Raw genomic sequence first — 18,556 nt, 5'->3', positions numbered from 1 at the left:
GTTCCTAAGAGAATAGAACTTAGATGTTCTCACCACAAAAAAGAAATGGCAACTATGCGATGTGAGGGAGGTGTGAGCTAAAGCTATACATTTATATATTTTGCAATATATAAATATATCAAATCAAAATGTTGTATACCTTAAACTCACACAATGTTAGATGTCAATTAAATCTCAGTCATGCTGGGGGGTGGGAAGATTCTGGTGGGATGCACTAAGAAATACTGGTGTCACTTCTGTGGTATTCCTGACAAAATGCATACCCTGTATCTATCATGAGGAAACACCAGACAAGCTGATACTGAGGGACAATATACATAGCAACTGGCTCCCAATAATGTCAGCATCCTGAAAACTAGAGAAAGGCTAAGGGACCAGTCCAGTCGGATGAGACCTAAAAGACTGGCTGACCACCAAACAAGAGGCAGTGCTGGACAAGGAAGGGGAAGAAGAGTCCACAAGACATAAATGAGACCATTCATGGGAGTCTTAGATAGCATATTAGAGAACACCACCACATAAATGTCAGACGTTTTTACTTTAGTCACTGGCCTGTGATTGGATAAAAGGAAACCCCTCTTCTCAGTATGCGCTAAAGTATTTTGATACAAAAGGGCACAATACCTGCAACTTACTCTCAAACAGTGCAGAAAAATAATATGCATAGACTATCCAGAGAATGATAAAGCAAATGTTAATAGCTGGTGAAACAGGATGAAGAATATATAGTAGAGGGGGGGCCTGGGTGGCTCAGTTGGGTAAGCATTCGACTCTTGATTTCAGCTCACTTCATGATCTCAGGGGTGTGAGATCCAGCCCCACGTCAGGCTCCACACTCAGTGTGGAACCTATTTAAGATTCTCTCTCTGCCCATCCTACTGCACCTGCCTCTCTCTCTCTCCACTCCCCACCCCCCCAAAAAGAAAATATATATATACATATATAGTAGGTTTTTTGGTACTGTTCTTGAAGTTTTTCAGTAGATCTGAAATTTTTTCAAAATAAGTTTAAAAATGCAAGAAAAGGGGCACCTGGCCAGCTTAGTCAGTGGAGCATTCAGCTCTTGATGTCAGGAATATGGGTTCAAGCCCTGTAATGGGTGTAGAGATTGCTTAAAAAAAAAAAAAAAAAATCTTTTTAAAAACAATGCAAAAAAAGACAAGAGAAGTGAAACTAGAATTTGTGGAAAATTCTCTGAAAACTATGCAGCCCATAGTAATCCTTTTAAATAAACAAAGCTTTATCTTTGGATCAAACAGGTACCTTGGTCCACACTATCCTGGCCCCTGGCACACTTGCAGTCACTGAATTGGTTTCAGCGACTATCAGAGGAGTATGCATGGCTACAAGGATGAAATAAATTTATTTACTATTAAAAAAATACCATTTGGTACATGGTCTACTAAATAACTACTATTCACTATGTATAGTTCCACGTGAATTTTCTGTTAGAATTTAGTGCTAGACAAAAAGCCTTTTCACCCAAGAAGGCTATTTCTCTTTCTCCTTGATGACAAGAACTGCATAACCGACAATGATGCCAACAATTTTGTCAGACAGGCAGACAAAGGCCAAATGTGAGGCCCATCTACAGCAACCAGTGGTCTACAGTTTAGGATGACTACCTAGGTCTTTTTCTTGGTCCTAGTTATTTTTACATCTATTTTACCCTTTTTGAATCCTATTTTGACATAAAAGTTAATCCAAAAACAATTTCCACTATCTGAGAAATGTAAGAACTAAGAAGTATTGATATGACCTCCCAGGCTGCTCCTTCTGACCAAATATTGGACCCTGGATATTCATGGTAAATCACAGTCACTTCCACAACAGAACACATCCGCGTGAAACATAGTGGGAAGATTCCCTGCCACTGTCTACCACAGAATGCCAAAGCCCACACCAGACCAAAAAAAAAAAAAAAACTGCATTGATTTGGGGATCATAAAACATTGATATAATGAAGTTATATCTCCACGTAAGCCAAGTTACATTCCCACTTACCTCAAAAGGTCAAAACAGCACATTTTAGACAGAGCAAGAACAAGGAGTGAAGCCTCCAGCTTACTAATATTAAAGGTACTGACAAACTCTGCGGGCATTACCTAGTGCTACTACCAAAAATGCTTTAGATTTCAATAGGTTTACAAGACTGAAAATACAAAAGCAAAAATTTCACATGCACATGTGGAAAAAACAGGTTCACCTGCTGCCTTCACTGTAGATACAACCAGACATCAGGAGGGCATGGGATGAAGACCCCTACCAGGGGATGAGGGAATGCATAAGGAGCCAAAAACTCAGGGGCAAGGGGCAGGTTCCCAATCCAAATTTTGATTTTGGCTTGTGTTCTCCGCAGCAAAACAACTTCTAAAATAAAGAGCCACAAAACTTCTGATACAACACTTATCTCAAAAAACATTAGCACAAGCCAAGAGGCAGCTTTTTCCTGCCTGGAACCAATAGTACAGGCTTCAGCAGCAAAAGGAAAGCATGATCAGTAGGAGATGGACTGTAACAAATTAAAGACACCCCCACAAGGTTGTCAAGGAAACCAAACCAAGTGCATTTTTCTACAGAAAAGAATCAAGGCTAAGGTGAAAATGCCATGGAAGATTTTCTGACAAAAAATTTGTAAAAATCACGTGTAGGAAAATCTTCAGGACACTAAATCTGCTTCTGGGTTATTTCATTGAGTATTTCATCTACAAAGCAAGGAGGCATGCCCGAATTTCCCAACTACCAGCTAGACGGATTCACGTTCCTACAATCAGCTGAGCTTGGACCACTGAACCGGAGATTTCCTAAGGTAGCTAGCTCTTCTGCACGTTGTAACATCAAAAGACACCATCTCAACCAAAAAGTAAAGAAGAAAAAAAAAAAAAAAACTACACCACAAAGAGGCTTTCCCAAATTTAGACTTTGTTTTTCAAAATGGAGCCTTTTTAACGTGTTTTTTAAGCGAGAAGGCAAGTGCACGCAAACTGAAGCAAGAGCTCAGCCGAGCGAGGCATTCAACACTCAGAGGCAGCAAAGCATGCTGCACACGAGGTGTCAAGTAGAGCGACGTGAAAACCTCCACAAGTGGTCAAGAAGGACGAGCAAGAAAGGCCATGCACTGGGGGACACAGGTCGGGGCACGGCCGGGCAGGTGGAAGGTCCGCCCGGGCCCGCGCGCGGGAGGAAGGCCAGGCCAGGTGCGCGCGCCGATGCCGAGCGCCGCGCCCAGCCAGGTGAGCGGCGGCGGCGCGCGGCCCGGGGCCGAGAGGAGGGGGCGGGGCGCACAGGTGGCCAGCGCAGAGCCCGGCCGGGCCCGGCCCCGCGAGGGGCGCTCTGCGGCCCCCAGGTGAGCCGGGGCGGGCCGCGGAGCAGGTGCTCGGCGCCGGGGCGGGGGCGGGCCGCGCGGAAGCGGGGCGGGCGCCGGCGGCTCTTACCCGGTGCCGCAGTCGACCACGCAGGGAGGCAGGGAGCCCGCCATGCTCGGCACGCGTGCCGCTTGGCCCACGCGGGCGGCCCGGGAGGCGCCGCCGCCGTCCGCTCGCCGCGCCGCCCGCTCCCGGGAGCCTCCGCAGCGCCGCCGCCGGGAGCCCGGATGCTCGGCGGCCGCCCACGTGACGCTGCCCGGCCGGCCAATCAGGCCGCGGGCACGCCCCGCCCCGCCCCGCCGCCCGCCCGCCATCTTTACTGCTGGCGGCGACGCCGCCTAGCGCGGTCGTCCAATAGGGCTGCGGGAGCGGTAGGGGGCTATTTTTAACTGCCTTACGGTAAACTTGACATCGTTTCCGGGCCTGGCGCCTTCTCATCCTTTAAATCTCGGCTAGAACGTCACCTTCTCCGGAAGTCGTCCCTAACCACCCTAACTGGCTCCCCTCCCTGCACCTTTCTCTATCTTGCTCTCATTGACAGCGCTTGGAATAGATTTTAATACTAATTGATTGGCGCACCTGGGTGGCTCAGCGGTTGCGCGTCTGTCTTTGGCTCAAGTCGTGATCCTGGAGACCCGGGATGGCGCCCCACATCGGGCTCCCTGCATGGAGCCTGCTTCTCCCTCTGCAAGTCTCTCTGCCTCTCTCTGTGTGTGTCTTTCATGAATAAATAAATAAAATATTTTTTAAAATTATCTCCAGAGTAAAGAAGGTTAAAATCAGGTGTTGGCAACCCTGTACCCTCTCTGAAGACTCTAGGGGAGAATCTGTTCCATGCATTTCTCTGTTTCTGGTGTTGCCAGAAATCCTTGGTGTTCCTTGGCTTGTTAGATGCATCACTCCAATCTATGCCTCTACCTTTCACATAGTGTTCTCCCCGTGTGTCTGCATCAACACATGGCACTCTCCTCTTCTTAGAAGGATACCGGTCATATTGGATTAAGGCCCACTCTATTGACATCATCTTAACTTGATGACGTCTATCAAGGCCTTCTTTCCAAATAAGATCACATTCACAGGTACTAGGAGTTAGGACTCCAGCATGTCTTTTTAGGGACACAGTTCAACTCATAACAGCAGCCTACACTGAAAGCAGATCATCCGTAAGGGGAACTGATGTACTGCAATGGGCTAACACTATTTTTTTTTGTATTATTATTTTTTTTTTATGATAGGCACACAGTGAGAGAGAGAGAGAGAGGCAGAGACACAGGCAGAGGGAGAAGCAGGCCCCATGCACCGGGAGCCCGACGTGGGATTCGATCCCGGGTCTCCAGGATCGCGCCCTGGGTCAAAGGCAGGCACTAAAACGCTGCGCCACCCAGGGATCCCTGGGCTAACACTATTAAAGGGACCTTGCATCTCTGAAGCTTGTGGCTGCCAATACCTAGCTGGAATTGGGTTTGAACAACAAGAAGGGGAATGGCAATCAATAATTGCTGCCTTGCTCATAATTTTCCCAGTTAAACCATATATTCTCACTCATTCTATGCCTTTTCACCCTCTAGCCTCTGCTTGGAACTGTCACTGAAACAAGTCATCTGTGTTGACCAAGCTCAAGCTGTGCCACCTCCGTGAAGCTTTCCCTCTGCTCATCACTCTCTTCTCTGTGCTCCCAAAGAGCCTAGTGTACCCTTCCACCTTGGCCTTATTTGGTGGCATCGTGATGTGATAGCTACACTTCCATCACTCCCATACACTGGAGCTCCCTGGTAGTTGATGTCTTTTATATACTTTTTTTTAATAAATTTATTTTTTATTGGTGTTCAATTTACCAACATACAGAATAACACCCAGTGCTCATCCCATCAAGTGCCCCCCTCAGTGCCCGTCACCCATTCACCCCCACCCCCCACCCTCCTCCCCTTCCACCACCCCTAGTTCGTTTCCCAGAGTTAGGAGTCTTTATGTTCTGTCTCCCTTTCTGATATTTCCCACACATTTCTTCTCCCTTCCCTTATATTCCCTTTCACTATTATTTATATTCCCCAAATGAATGAGAACATATAATGTTTGTCCTTCTCCGATTGACTTACTTCACTCAGCATAATACCCTCCAGTTCCAGCCACGTTGAAGCAAATGGTGGGTATTTGTCGTTTCTAATGGCTGAGTAATATTCCATTGTATACGTAAACCACATCTTCTTTATCCATTCATCTTTTGATGGACACCAAGGCTCCTTCCACAGTTTAGCTATTGTGGACATTGCTGCTAGAAACATCGGGGTGCAGGTGTCCCCGCGTTTCATTGCATCTGTATCTTTGGGGTAAATCCCCAACAGTGCAATTGCTGGGTCGTAGGGCAGGTCTATTCTTAACTCTTTGAGGAACCTCCACACAGTTTTCCAGAGTGGCTGCACCAGTTCACATTCTCACAACAGTGTAAGAGGGTTCCCTTTTCTCCGCATCCTCCCCAACATTTGTGGTTTCCTGCCTTGTTAATTTTCCCCATTCTCACTGGTGTGAGGTGGTATCTCATTGTGGTTTTGATTTGTATTTCCCTGATGGCAAGTGATGCAGAGCATTTTCTCATGTGCATGTTGGCCATGTCTATATACTTCTATCTCCAATTCGTTAGACACTACCTAGCATCCTGTAGCCACTATCAATGAATGATTATTGAATAAATAAAAGCCATCAGGAAATGTTTAAAGCTCAATTACACATAATATTTGCTTTTATTTACTTTTTTGTTGTCATCAAAAGCAACAGGGACACCTGGGTGACTTAGCAGTTGAGCGTCTTCATTTGGCTCAGGGCGTGATCCTGGAGTTCCGGAATTGAGTCCCACATCAGGCTTCCTACATGGAGCTTGCTTCTCCCTCTGCCTATGTCTCTGCCTCTCTCTCTGTGTCTTTCATAAATAAATAATTTTTTTTATAAATAAATAATTTTTTTTAAAAAAGGCAACATTGATTAAAAATGAAAGCAAACATTAGAAGTAATTTCTATGTTTGTACTTTTGCTGTTTTCCCCATATATTATCACATGTCCTTCTATGTTATTCTTCTTAGGCTATAAACTATACATCAGAGACCAATAGCATCACTTTTGACAGTGGTAGGACAAAATACCCACAGAGAAACAAACCTCATGTTCTGCAAGGAATGCTTCGAGTACAGTATCTACTAATTATATTGCTAAAGAGGTTTATTCCTTCCAACATACTTTGCAAAATTATACTCATTCTATTTGTAGTTGGCTTTCTTTTTAAATTTTTTTTTTAATTTATTTATGATAGTCACAGAGAGAGAGAGAGAGAGAGCCAGAGACACAGGTGGAGGGAGAAGCAGGCTCCATGCACCGGGAGCCTGATGTGGGATTCGATCCCGGGTCTCCAGGATCGCGCCCTGGGCCAAAGGCACGGACCGAACCGCTGCGCCACCCAGGGATCCCATGTAGTTGGCTTTCTTAAGCAGAAAGAGGCATCTCTTTATTATGTTTCTCCCCAACGAGGGCTCCTGCTCCACTTTCTCCCAACAGGCAGAAATGTGGAAGCCAGGACACTTCCTGTATAGAGTTCAGCATCTCTTTCACGGCACATAATGTGACTATTTTTACAACTGCTACTCTGAATCCTGAATAACTCAGGACTACTTTCTTTTTTTTTTTTTTTTTTTTAAGATGTATTCATTTGAGAGAGAGAGAGAGCACGAGCAGGAGCAGCAGGGGGAGAGGGAGAAAGAATCATAAGCAGCAAACTCCACACGGAGCGCAGAGTCCAATGCAGGGGTTGATCTTAGGATCCTGAGATCACAACCTGAGCCAAAACCAAGAGTTGGTGGCTCAACTGACTGTGTCACACAGGCGCCCCAGGACTACTTTCAAAAGAACTTTTAACAAACACCTTTTGAGGCTAGGAATGATGCATATTTATGCACATGAAGATGACTCTAAAACAAAATAATCAGGGCTTAAAGATTGTCAATCTAATGCAGTTTAATCAGTGAGCAACCAGACAATGTGATCTTAATTTCCTGTATTCAACTAGTTGTGCTGGGCCAAGAAGGAAAAAGAAAACAAAAACCAAAGGTTGTCTTCAAAAACTGCCCACCCACCTGCTCTGTGAATCTTAAATCGCGGAGCTCTAAGCAGGAGTGATCTGTGTGTTCTCTGTTGCCATGAGATCACAAATAGAGAAGAGTACCAAAAAATCAGTACCCATTCCTTTGAAAGTAGCTGGCATTCTCCTTTAAGAGGAAGGGCCCGTCACTGTACTCAATGGGCTTCCTGGAGGTCTTGGCAACAGCTGGAGAAAATGGGCCAAACCAGAGCTGACTGGCCACAGCATGCATTGAGTGTGTCAGAGAGTTGATAACAGACCCCAGCCATGGGACGGGTAAGGAAATCACCTAGAACGTGGGTGTATTCGGACCAACACTGCTGTGTTCCCACCTCCAGACTGGAAGTCCTCCTCTGCTTCTGGTTTTTGTTTTGTTTTGTTTTGCAAACTATTCTTGCTTAGAATTCATCTTGCAGCACTATTCAGTGGCTTCCCATGAGCCACCCTGTCTCCATGCTTTGCCTAAGACATCTCTTGGGCAAGTTATTTTGACATGAGAGGCATCATGGCAAAATACAGAAGACTTGTACATTTCTCCACAGCCTTCGGTGAATCCCTATGAATTACCAGGGAATTTGACACAAATCCTGACTGTGGCATTCAAGGTCCTCCACCATCTGCTCCTGGGTTACCTTTCTAATTTCATCTCACATTATGCCCTTAACACATTAGGGCACACCAGACCACACACCAAACACTCTGTATCATCAAGTCCGTCTAGAACATTCTTCTTCCCCTACCTAGCCTCTTCATCTGCCAAGACTCCATTTAAAGTTCACCCATCCTTCAATTTCAATTAGAAACCACTTCCTTTATTTGTCAAATAGGGCGAGTACGTCTTTACGTCTCTAATCAGATCAATCACTAGTTCTATGATGGCAGTCAGACTCTAGAAACCATCTATAGAGGTGCATATTAATAAGGCCCTCTGTTGTACCAAACACTATTATAATTTCATTTGTGACAATGTCATATTCAACTCCTATGAGAACTGAATAACGATGATATATTGGTTTACAAAGCATTTTCAGTACAACATCCCATGAATACCTCTTTTAATCAAATAAGAAAACTGAGGCTTATACTTTTCAAATTAGGATATATCAAAGATTCAATTTTGTTCTGGGCACCTTCTTTCGGCCCTCTTGAGAAAAAAGGGAAATGCTAACACGTCACAATGCCAGCATCTGGGAAGCACAGAGAGAATATGTGTATGGGAGCCAGGAAGGATCCCAACAGCCTGCCCTTCAGACTGACCTGGTCCTTTGAACATTCCAAACACATTTTGAAAATTTTGAGCTCTTCACCTTGAATATTTTCTATTTCCAGTAACAATTGCCCACGGGTTTCCATTAGGCAATCACTATATGTTTAAAGACTGAGTAGCATCCAATAAAAACCTAATTCTTTTACCAGTAGGAATAAAACTGCTGAGCAGTGTAATTGGACACCAAGCACTCTGGACAGAGCGTACCGCCAACAGCAAAGTCCAAATGTCTCTTGCAGTTGTGCAACCTCGCAAGCAACAGGTTTTGGAGGAGTCGGTTGCCCAGGGGCCTCTTTCTTATTGATGCTCATTCTAGAACATTGTTTTAGAAGCAACACAGCAGGGTCTCTTATGTGACTAGAGTGAACGAAGCAAGACTGTGCCACTTCAAAATATCTTCACCACAGGTTAACTTGGTCCTTTTGGGCCGGAGATGTTGTGCAGGAAAACTCAAAGAGGTCATAGTGAATGATGTGGAGCACCGAGCAGTGGCAGGTGGGAGGGTAGGGAGTGAGACCCCGGCGAGCTAAGTCTTTCCATCAGCCAAAATTCTGGTTACAACAATGCATATCTGAACTATGTCTTATCTTACTATTCCCTGTACTGGCCTTAGGTGCAAGATGAATTCTAAGCAAGAACAGTTTGCAAAAAAAGAGTCACCGTGTTCCTGGTACATGTAACTGATAACAAATAGCCATCAGTTAACATAAAAATCATGCTGTATTCTTAATCCAGACATTTTCAGTTATATTACTTTATACCAATAAAAAATGTATAAAATTAGCTTTAACTTCTTAGAGTATGGACAGAGCCCAGATTTTGAAGTCTTTGTGGGTGTGTTCAAATGCCATCTCAGAAACTTAAATATGTTTTCTGCATGAGTTATTTACTATCTCAGAGCTTTAGTTTCCTTATTGGTAAGGAAGGGTTTTTCTGAGCCACATGGTGAGTTTACAAAAATGCCAAGCACCATTACACTGTCCTCACTGTCCTGGCTCCCCTCTGATCAGTAATTCTCATATTCTTAGATTTATGTGCCGACAATCTATGGCCTCTATTCTGGCCATTTGGATGATAACTAAGGTATTAAAAATCATTGAAATGAACTGATCCTCACTATTAAGATTTGAGACATTTTGCCATTCATAAGACAAGAGCTGTGTTGAGTCATTTGTGTCCTCTCACTAGCTCTCCCTAATTCTCATGATGCTAAAGCTTGTCTAATTCAGAGCTAGTTTATAATGGTAAAAGGTATAGGCTCTGAAGTCAAATGGCCTGAGTTTGAATTTCAGCACTGATTTTACAAATCTATGACCTTAGGCAAGTTATTTAATCTCTCTGTGCCTCAATTTCCATCTTGGTAAAATTAAGGAAATAATATCACCTGCTTCCTGAGGGCTGGTGCGAAGAATAAAGAGATAATTTATGTAAAACACTTACAATGGTGCCTGGTACCTGACAGGTATTAAATAAATGATAATTATTATCATTATAATGCTATAATTACTGTTGCTATATGGGAATCAAGTATTTCAGGTTGACCTCATTAGTACTTGGAGTTTTTTGTTGTTGTTTTTGTTTAAGATTTTATTTATTCATTCATGAGAGACAGAGAGAGAGAGAGAGAGAGAGAGAGGCAGAGACACAGGCAGAGGGAGAAGCAGGCTCCATGCAGGGAGGCCTATGCAAGACTCGATCCCAAGGCCTGGGGATCAAGACCTGAACCGAAAACAGATGCTCAATCACTGAGCCACCCAGGTGCCCCTGAGTTTTTTTGTTTTTGAGAAAGTGTGCACACCCATGCAGGCACAGGGGTGGGGGTGGGGAGCTGGAGATGGAGAGAGAGAAAGAAGATATTAAGCAGCCTACATGCCAAGGATGGAGCATGTTTCAAGAGGCTGGATCTCACAACCCTGAGATCATGACTTGAACCAGAATCAAGAGTTGGACACTTAACCAACTGAACCACCCAGGCGCCCCAGTACTTAGTTTTCAACCCATCCAGTGGAAAATTTCTCAGTCATTCCAAGCTGAATACCTCATTTCTGCTTTGAAAAAGAAAGTAAGCTCTACTTAAAAGCACTTAGCACCCATGGAAAGCTGTGTGTTGCTCTACACTCGTAACGTGCAAAAGGCTGTGGGGCTCACTTGTGCTCACCTAGGAAGCAGTCCCGTCCAGAGGAGCCTTGGTCAGGCATCTAAATCACTTAGAGCCTATAAAGCAAGTGGCGACCTCCTAAGCAAACAGGAAAGAGGGGGATGGGCGTGAGGGCCTGCAGGACCCCACCCTGCAGACTGGCCCAAAGCCCCTCCCACCAGCTCATTCTCACAGTCTGCCACCCCACAGCTCCAGTTCAGCCCACACAGACCTACCACTACTCATTTCTCCCATCAGTAACTTTGTCCTTGCAAAATTCACCCATCTAGTTCTTGAGTTTTGTCTTTTCTCCCTAAAACAAATAATAAAATGGCAATAAATACATATCTATCAATAATTACTTTGAACTTAAATGGACTAAATGCTCCATCAAAAGCCATAGGGTGACAGCATGGATTAAAAAAAAAACAGGAAAAAAAAAAATAAATAAATAAAAAATAAATAAATAAAAAAAAAACAGGGATCCCTGGGGGGCGCAGCGGTTTGGCGCCTGCCTTTGGCCGGGGACGCGATCCTGGAGACCCGGGATCGAATCCCACGTCGGGCTCCCGGTGCATGGAGCCTGCTTCTCCCTCTGCCTGTGTCTCTGCCTCTCTCTCTCTGTGTGTGACTATCATAAATAAATAAAAATTTAAAAAAAAACCCAAGACCCATCTATATGGTACCTGCAAAAGACTCATTTTAGACCTAAAGACACCTGCAGATTGAAAGTGAGAGGATGGAGAAATATTTATCATGCCTGTCAAAAGAAAGCTGGAGTCACCATACTTATATCAGACAAAATAGATTTAGCTCTTTTTGTTATTAGTAGGCCCTAAGCCCAACGTGGGCCTTGAATTCAAGACCCTGTGATCAAGAGTCGGATGCTCTACCGGCTGAGCCAGCTAAGCACCCCACATAAAATTAACTTTAGAACAGAGACTGTGGTAAGTTTCATCTTTTCTGTTCCCGTCTGTAGGTCTTGCTTCCAGAAGAAAATGGTTATTAACAGCAGTAGCTCAGACTAGTCTCAGCTGAAATCCTCCCCAACACTCTCCTTATTGGGCAAAGAGGAGGTTGCTCATGTTCTCTCTCTCCCACAGTTCATATATAAATATGAATATTGATGCCATCATGATACAGATTTCTCTATCACTCAGGAGTTAGTACAACTGCAGTTTTACACTTTTGAAGTGTCTGGATATTCAAGTTCACAAAATCAGATTGTGGTTCCCACAAACCTGCCTACCACAGGAGCTGGTCACCTCTGGTCTATTAACAGTGAACCCTGTCACCCGTGTAGGGACATCCATCTCACAGCTGAATACACAGCTCCATTCAGCACTCAGTCAACTAACAGAACTGCTGCCAATCAAATTCTCGCTGGCCAGTTTTGGAAAATGTCATCTTCAGTCAAGTATCAGAACTTTCTCCCCTTCCTCACACCCCTCCCCACGCGCTCCCTTCTCCTGACCCAGCTTTGGTGCATAGAAATCAGAAGACAGTGTCCTCCCCTATATGAAATGATAAAAAACTGGAAGGATGACAACAGAAGGCCCTGTGGATGTGATTCTGCAAATAACCAAGGGATCAGGACACTTACTGTAAGAAAAAAGACAATGGGCCTTTTGTGGGTGGTTAGTGTGGATGGAAGCCGAGGAGGGTTTCAGCTACCTTCTTCTCCCCCTCCTTTTGTTACAGCCTCTCTCTTGCCTCCCCACTCCCTTCTGCCCCTGGGGTCACTGGGCAGGAACACAGTGCACAGCAGGGCTGGCTGTGTTGGCCACCCTCTGAAGGGCCCCACGCTCTTAAGCAGCAGTTTAAGACTCCACTGCTGCAACCGTCCCAAAATTCTTTTTTTTTTTTTTTAAGATTTTATTTATTTATTCATAGAGACACAGAGAGAGAGAGAGAGAGAGGCAGAGACACAGGCAGAGGGAGAAGCAGGCTCCATGCAGGGAGCCCTATGTGGGACTCGATCCAGGGTCCCCAGGATCACGCCCTGGGCTGCAGGCAGCGCCAAACTGCTGCGCCACCGGGGCTGCCCCCAACCCAAAATTCTTAATAATCTTTTTAACAAAGGGCCTGGCTCTTCCATTCTGCTGGCTGGCCCTAGCACCTGGTGTCACAGTGGTGACCTTCCAGGACAGTCACCCTGATTTCCATCCCTAGCTGGCAAGGGAGAAATGAAGGTCAGGCTGCTGGACACGGGGATCCTACCCTGCCTGGCTCTGAATCAATACCCAGCACCCAGCAGGGGCCTGGCACATGATGCAAACCAACAACTCTTTGTGGAGGGAAGGAGGTGGGGGAGTGGGAGAGAATAGAAGGAAAGGACTATAGGATTCACTCAAGCACAATTTTTTTTTTTTTTTTTTTTTTTAGATTTTATTTATTTAGTCAGCTTAGAGAGAGCTTGAGCAGAGGGAGAGGGATGGGAGAGCAGAGGGGGAAAGAGAGGGGAGGGGAAAAGAATCCCAAGTAGACTCCGCATTGTGCTCAGAGCTTGATCCCACATCATGATCTGAGCCAAAACTGAGATCACCCACTTAAGCGACTGAGCTACCCAGGCACCCCTCACTCAAGCACCATTTTCACTAAACACTCCCCAAAAGAAAAATAACTCACTTTTTGTTACATGAAGTGAAGGAGGGGCAGGGGTCTTCTGTCTGAGAACCATAACCAAACCTGACAGTGTCTACTCAAATGAGAGTCACCTCCTCGTGGATACGGAGTGAATTTCCCCTTAACAAGCTCATTTAACTGGCCAGTATTTGGCCACTTCATGGATTTGTGTACCGACTGGCCTGAAGGCAGCCACCCACTTGGAGAACAGATGCACCCCGCACCCCCTTCTACCATGCACCATCCGCACAGACCTGACATACTCGGCCCAACAGGACATACTCTCTCCCACTACAGATGGTTTCCTGAGCTTCTGCTTCAAAAGTCCCTCCCCAGTTTCCACCTTCAAGACTCACTTGGCAAAGCTTCCAGGCTGGACTCCCCGCAGCTCACCTTTGTGGTTGCTGCTTGACTTGCCTGAGCCTCCCTGAGGACCACCACTCTGTCCCTCACCTCTCTTGCCCCTGAACTCACCCTTATCTCTCCCCTCCCAAATGCAGACCATCTGGTCCTCTAGCCAGGCCATAGCGCTCCAGCGTCACCATTCTTTGCAGGTTTTAGTCAAGAAATGAGTTCTCCAAGAGCCCACCATGGCAATGTGGTTATCTTGAGATCAACCTATTATCCATAATTGCTGAGTAGGAATCAGCACGAAGTGAATCATCTTTGAGAGACAATGGTCAGAACACAGTGAAGGGCAAGTGAGAGGACATGGGGCCCACACTGGGGAGTTTGGAGCCCCAAGGAGCTGCCCCCCAACCAGGCATTAAAAAGGGCCACATGGCTAGAAGGGAGGATTGTACCCTGAGGCAGGAAGTGAGGGACAAGAGAACCGTGTCTGTCAACATTTGTTTGCCCAGCTGGAAGTGTAGGGGAGAGAAAAAAATGGTTCCTCCACCCTCTTAGGTTTGTGACTGAGACACATGAATTAAATGGACAGAAGACAGATGAACAGGAGAAAGGTTTGTTTCATATACACACAAGGAACCTCACCAAAAAAAGAAGTGAAAACCCTAAAAACCAATTAGGCCTGAGAGCTTATATACCATGTTAACAGAAGGCAATAAATGGGGGAAAGTGACAAGATGAATAAAAGAGGTTTGGGCCTCTCTGGGCAGTCAATTATGGGAAGGTAAATATACCGGGAAATTAATGGAAAACAAGGATTATTTAGTAAGGTTTGTTTAGGCAGACTCATCTCAGTGCTGACTTTCTGTCTCCTGGGATTGGGTTGCTCCATTCCTCTTGACTCAGGAGAGGGGTGGGGGGCAGGCAGGGGGGACACCTGCACAGAAGGAAATTTATGTCCTGCTTTTAAGCAGAAAGGGAGATAGCAAAGAGTTCCTCCTGTAGCTGCTGCTGCCTAATCACCTTCAGCTCAAAATAATTGTAAGCCAACGTGGCATATTTTGGGGGTGGCAGATTCTGGCCCAAACTTCACAGATATGGAAGAAGGTGTCCCCAAGATGCAGTTGCTCTCTGCCAAAGTAAAAGATTTTCAACACATTTTATAGACATTTATTAAGTCCCTTTTAAATGCTGGGATTGGGGTCTAAAGATGAACAGCCACAAGGGTGCATAGAGGATGATGTGTGCACAAGTGGGTCTGTTAACATGAGAGGACAGAGGGGGAACATTTTAGGGAGCAACAGGGACAGAACAATTCTTTTTTTAAAAAAGATTTATTTATTCACAAGAGACACAGAGAGAGAGGAAGAGACACAGGTAGAGGGAGAAACAGGCTCTCTGCAGGGAGCCCAATGCAGGACTTGATCCCAGACCCTGGGACGATGCCCTGAGCATCGTCATGTGCTCAACCACTGGGCCACCCAGGTGCCCTGAGAACAGTTAATACTGCTTAGAAGAACTAGGATGAGCTCCACTGAGGGATAAATAATTAAAAATAAAATAACGAAAGTGGGAAAAGAAGAATAGCATTTGCAGAGGCAGAGAAGCTTATTTCAGGAAATGGCTAGTAGTCCAGGGTGAGGGATCACAGGATGCATTGACTGAGATGAAATTGGAAAGAAGGTTTGAAACCATGTTGGGAAAAATCTTCAATGCTATCCTATGACACGTGTACTTTATTCTAGACAATGAACAGGCAAAGGTTTTTTAGGAGGGAGGGATATGTGTGTGGCTCAAAGAGGTGGGGAAAAGAGGAAATTATTTATGAAACCACGGAGGGGGGATGCCTGGGTGGCTCAGTTGGTTAAGCATCTGCCTTCAGCTCAAGTCATGATCTTAGGGTCCTGGGATTGAACCCCATGTCCAGCTCCCTGCTCAGTAGGGAGCCTGCTTCTCCCTCTCTTCCTCACTTGTGCTCTCACTATCTCTTTCTCTCTCTCTCTCTCTCTCTCTCTCTCTCTCTCTCAAATAAATAAATAAATAAATAAATCTTTAAAAAAAAGAAAAAAAGGAAACCACCAAGGTAGTCTGAATAGAGGATCTTTATGGCACTAGGGGATAAACGAGATATTTCTGAGGTAGAAACAAAAAGTCTCAGGGAATAATAATTAGGTAAAAATAATAATAATAAGTGAGGAGGAGAAAGATGAAATTCATTGCTATTTTTAGCTCAGATGGCTCTGCTCATGGTGAAGCCATGACCTGAACCCAGAGAAGGATGAGCAGGATCATGTTGAGGCACTTCTAGGATGTCCGGGGAAACATGCTCAAGAAGCAGTTAGAAAGATTGGCCAGGAGCTAATCAGAGAGGACCACGCACTGGTCACAGCTCCACCACCATTAAAAAGACGAACTAATTCTCTGTTATGTTTGGAAGGGGCACGAGGCATGGCTGGGTCGCCCATCCCTGTGTCTGTCTAGACGTGGGATCAGAAATGTCAGAGTCCTGCCCACTGCGCTGCCACCCACCCTTGCCAGCCATCGCCCAGCTCTTTCAGCTGCCATCTCTTTGGCCCGTATCCCAGTTTCAATGATTCGGCCCCATTGTCCCCGTAAATTTATTTGTTCTTGTCAGATTGCGTGTCCCAATTCGGGGCTTAGACAATACAAGTACCCAAGTCATCAGTTATCCATAACCCACACATTCTGTCACTGGCTTGAATGTACTCCTGTGTCCCACAGATAATGGGCAATCCCAGGCTCAGCCACTGACGATGCACAGACCCCGTCAGGGGTCCCAGGGTCTGCCAGAGTCTTTCCACCTTGCAGCAATCTGAAAAACTGCAGGGGCTCTGGGAAAACTGCTTTAAGGAATGGGAGAGGGGCACCTGGGTGGCTCAGCGGCTTAGCATCTGCCTTCAGGTTAGGGTGTGATCCTGGGGTCCTGGGATCGAGTCCCACATCGGGGTCCCCGCAAGGACCCTACTTCTCCCTCTGCTGAGTCTTTGCCTCTCTCTGAGTGTGTCTCTCATGGATAAATAAATAAATAAATAAATAAATAAATAAATAAATAAATAAATAAATATCTTTTAAAAAAAGGGAATGGGAGAAGGAAAGAGGTGAAGAGGACAGTGAGGCCTGCTCAGGGGAGAGGATCCCCAGGGGCCAGCTGGTCAGCTTCCAGGTACCATCGGCCAAGGTGTTATGAAGGAAACGGAGGTGAGGATCAAGTTGACCCTGTCAGAGGGGCCGCAAAACAATGTTGTAGGAAGGGCATGCTAAGTGTCCCAGTGACACAGATTCTGGGCTCGCTCTCTGTGTCACCACCTGAAATTCTAGATTCCATTTCTTTAAAAATGTCAACAACTTTGGGAAGGGGAAGGGATTGGGGGCATTCACCTAAATTAGTGGTTGCCTCCCTAGGCCAGCTACCGAGGAAATGGGATCCCCAGCCGTGGGGCGCAGAGGGGAAAGGTGATGGGAAGGAGAGGGGTGTTTATTTTTTTAAGGTCTGGCCAACTGCCAGAGGCCCTGAATATTTCATTACCCCGGCAGGAAGGAAATCATATTGAGGCAGAAAACCTGCAGGAGAGCAGGAGCTGGAGGCGGCGTGAGGGCTCTTGCACTCAGCACCCTGAGGAGGACATCCCTGGGGTACGTACCTTCCCACGCTGCAGCAGCCCCACCCACCCCCACCCCCGTTTCTGGATGCAAATCCAGGCTGATGCTCCATCAGCCACACTAGTATTCATGGGTCATCACATCAAATGCTCAATATTCTTTATGTGGGCAAATACGTTCTGAGTTCAAAGAGCTGAATGGAAAATGAGCCTTTGGAGCTCAATCCACGTGTCAGTTGGCAGCTAATAGTAAAAACAGCGAACGCTTTTAAACACGTCACTGCACTAAATGCTTTCCGTGGGTGATTCCATTCCATCCCCACCGCAGCTCTGTGAGATCGATGCTTCGTTGTGATGTTCACTTTATAGACGCGGAAGCTGTGGTGGATCTGAGGTTCAAATACAGGGATCAGACTCCAAACAGCATGCTCCCTGGGCAGGATACTTGTATTCACTTGTTTCCATTCCCGGATGGAGAGGAGATGGTCAATCCACAAGGCATTTCTGGGTGCTGTCTTCACAGGTGGTGGTATGAGGCATGATTAAGGATAGGGGTGTGGGTTTGAGTTCTGACTCTGCCACTTACAATCTAAGTTACCCTGGGCAAGCTTCTTGTTGTCTCTGAAATGTAATACCTTCACCTGTAAAATGGGGAGATAATAGGAAGTCAGGGCACCTGGGTGGCTCAGCAGTTGAGCGTCTGCCTTCGGCTCAGGTCGTGATCCCAGGGTCCTGGGATAGAGTTTCCACATCGGACTCCCTGCAGGGAACCTGCTTCTCCTTCTGCCTGTGTCTCTGCCTCTCTTTCTGTGTCTCTCATGAATAAATAAATAACATCCTTTTTAAAAAATGGGAAGTTAAGGAGAACATACGTGTGCCTGCATTGGCTACGCATTCAATAAATAGCAATAACCCCTCTGCCCGCCACCCCTACTCTGGTGGCACAAGTCTCAGCTCAGCAGTGAGGACCAAGGGTTCTGCCAGAATTGTCAAGTCAGATAATGCCTTCTTGTTCTTCTCTCCATTCTTAGGAAGTTTATCAAGACAGGTTACCTAGAATTTCCCCACAAG

General features: G+C 45.7%; 1 protein-coding gene across 7 annotated transcripts in view; it reads right to left on the bottom strand.

The window, feature by feature from the left end:
• The window catches only part of ACTR3B (actin related protein 3B), a 126,402-nt gene that overhangs the window by 80,727 nt on the left and 27,119 nt on the right, over positions 1 to 18,556 (bottom strand). For 2 of the 7 annotated variants that reach the window (XM_072763216.1, XM_072763223.1), the window contains exon 1: positions 3,435 to 3,586. The exons of 3 other annotated variants lie outside the window; for them this stretch is intronic. In XM_072763216.1, coding sequence (XP_072619317.1) covers positions 3,435 to 3,478 — 44 coding nt within the window. In that variant the 5' untranslated portion in view covers positions 3,479 to 3,586. Of the gene's footprint in view, positions 1 to 3,434; positions 3,587 to 18,556 lie in introns of those variants that run through there. 2 more of the 7 variants (XM_072763221.1, XM_072763220.1) reach the window with 2 other exon arrangements.

The sequence above is a fragment of the Vulpes vulpes genome, chromosome 7 (genome assembly GCF_048418805.1).
Source record: "Vulpes vulpes isolate BD-2025 chromosome 7, VulVul3, whole genome shotgun sequence".
Taxonomy (NCBI): domain Eukaryota; kingdom Metazoa; phylum Chordata; class Mammalia; order Carnivora; family Canidae; genus Vulpes; species Vulpes vulpes.
This window is presented reverse-complemented; position numbering and strand designations above follow the sequence as displayed.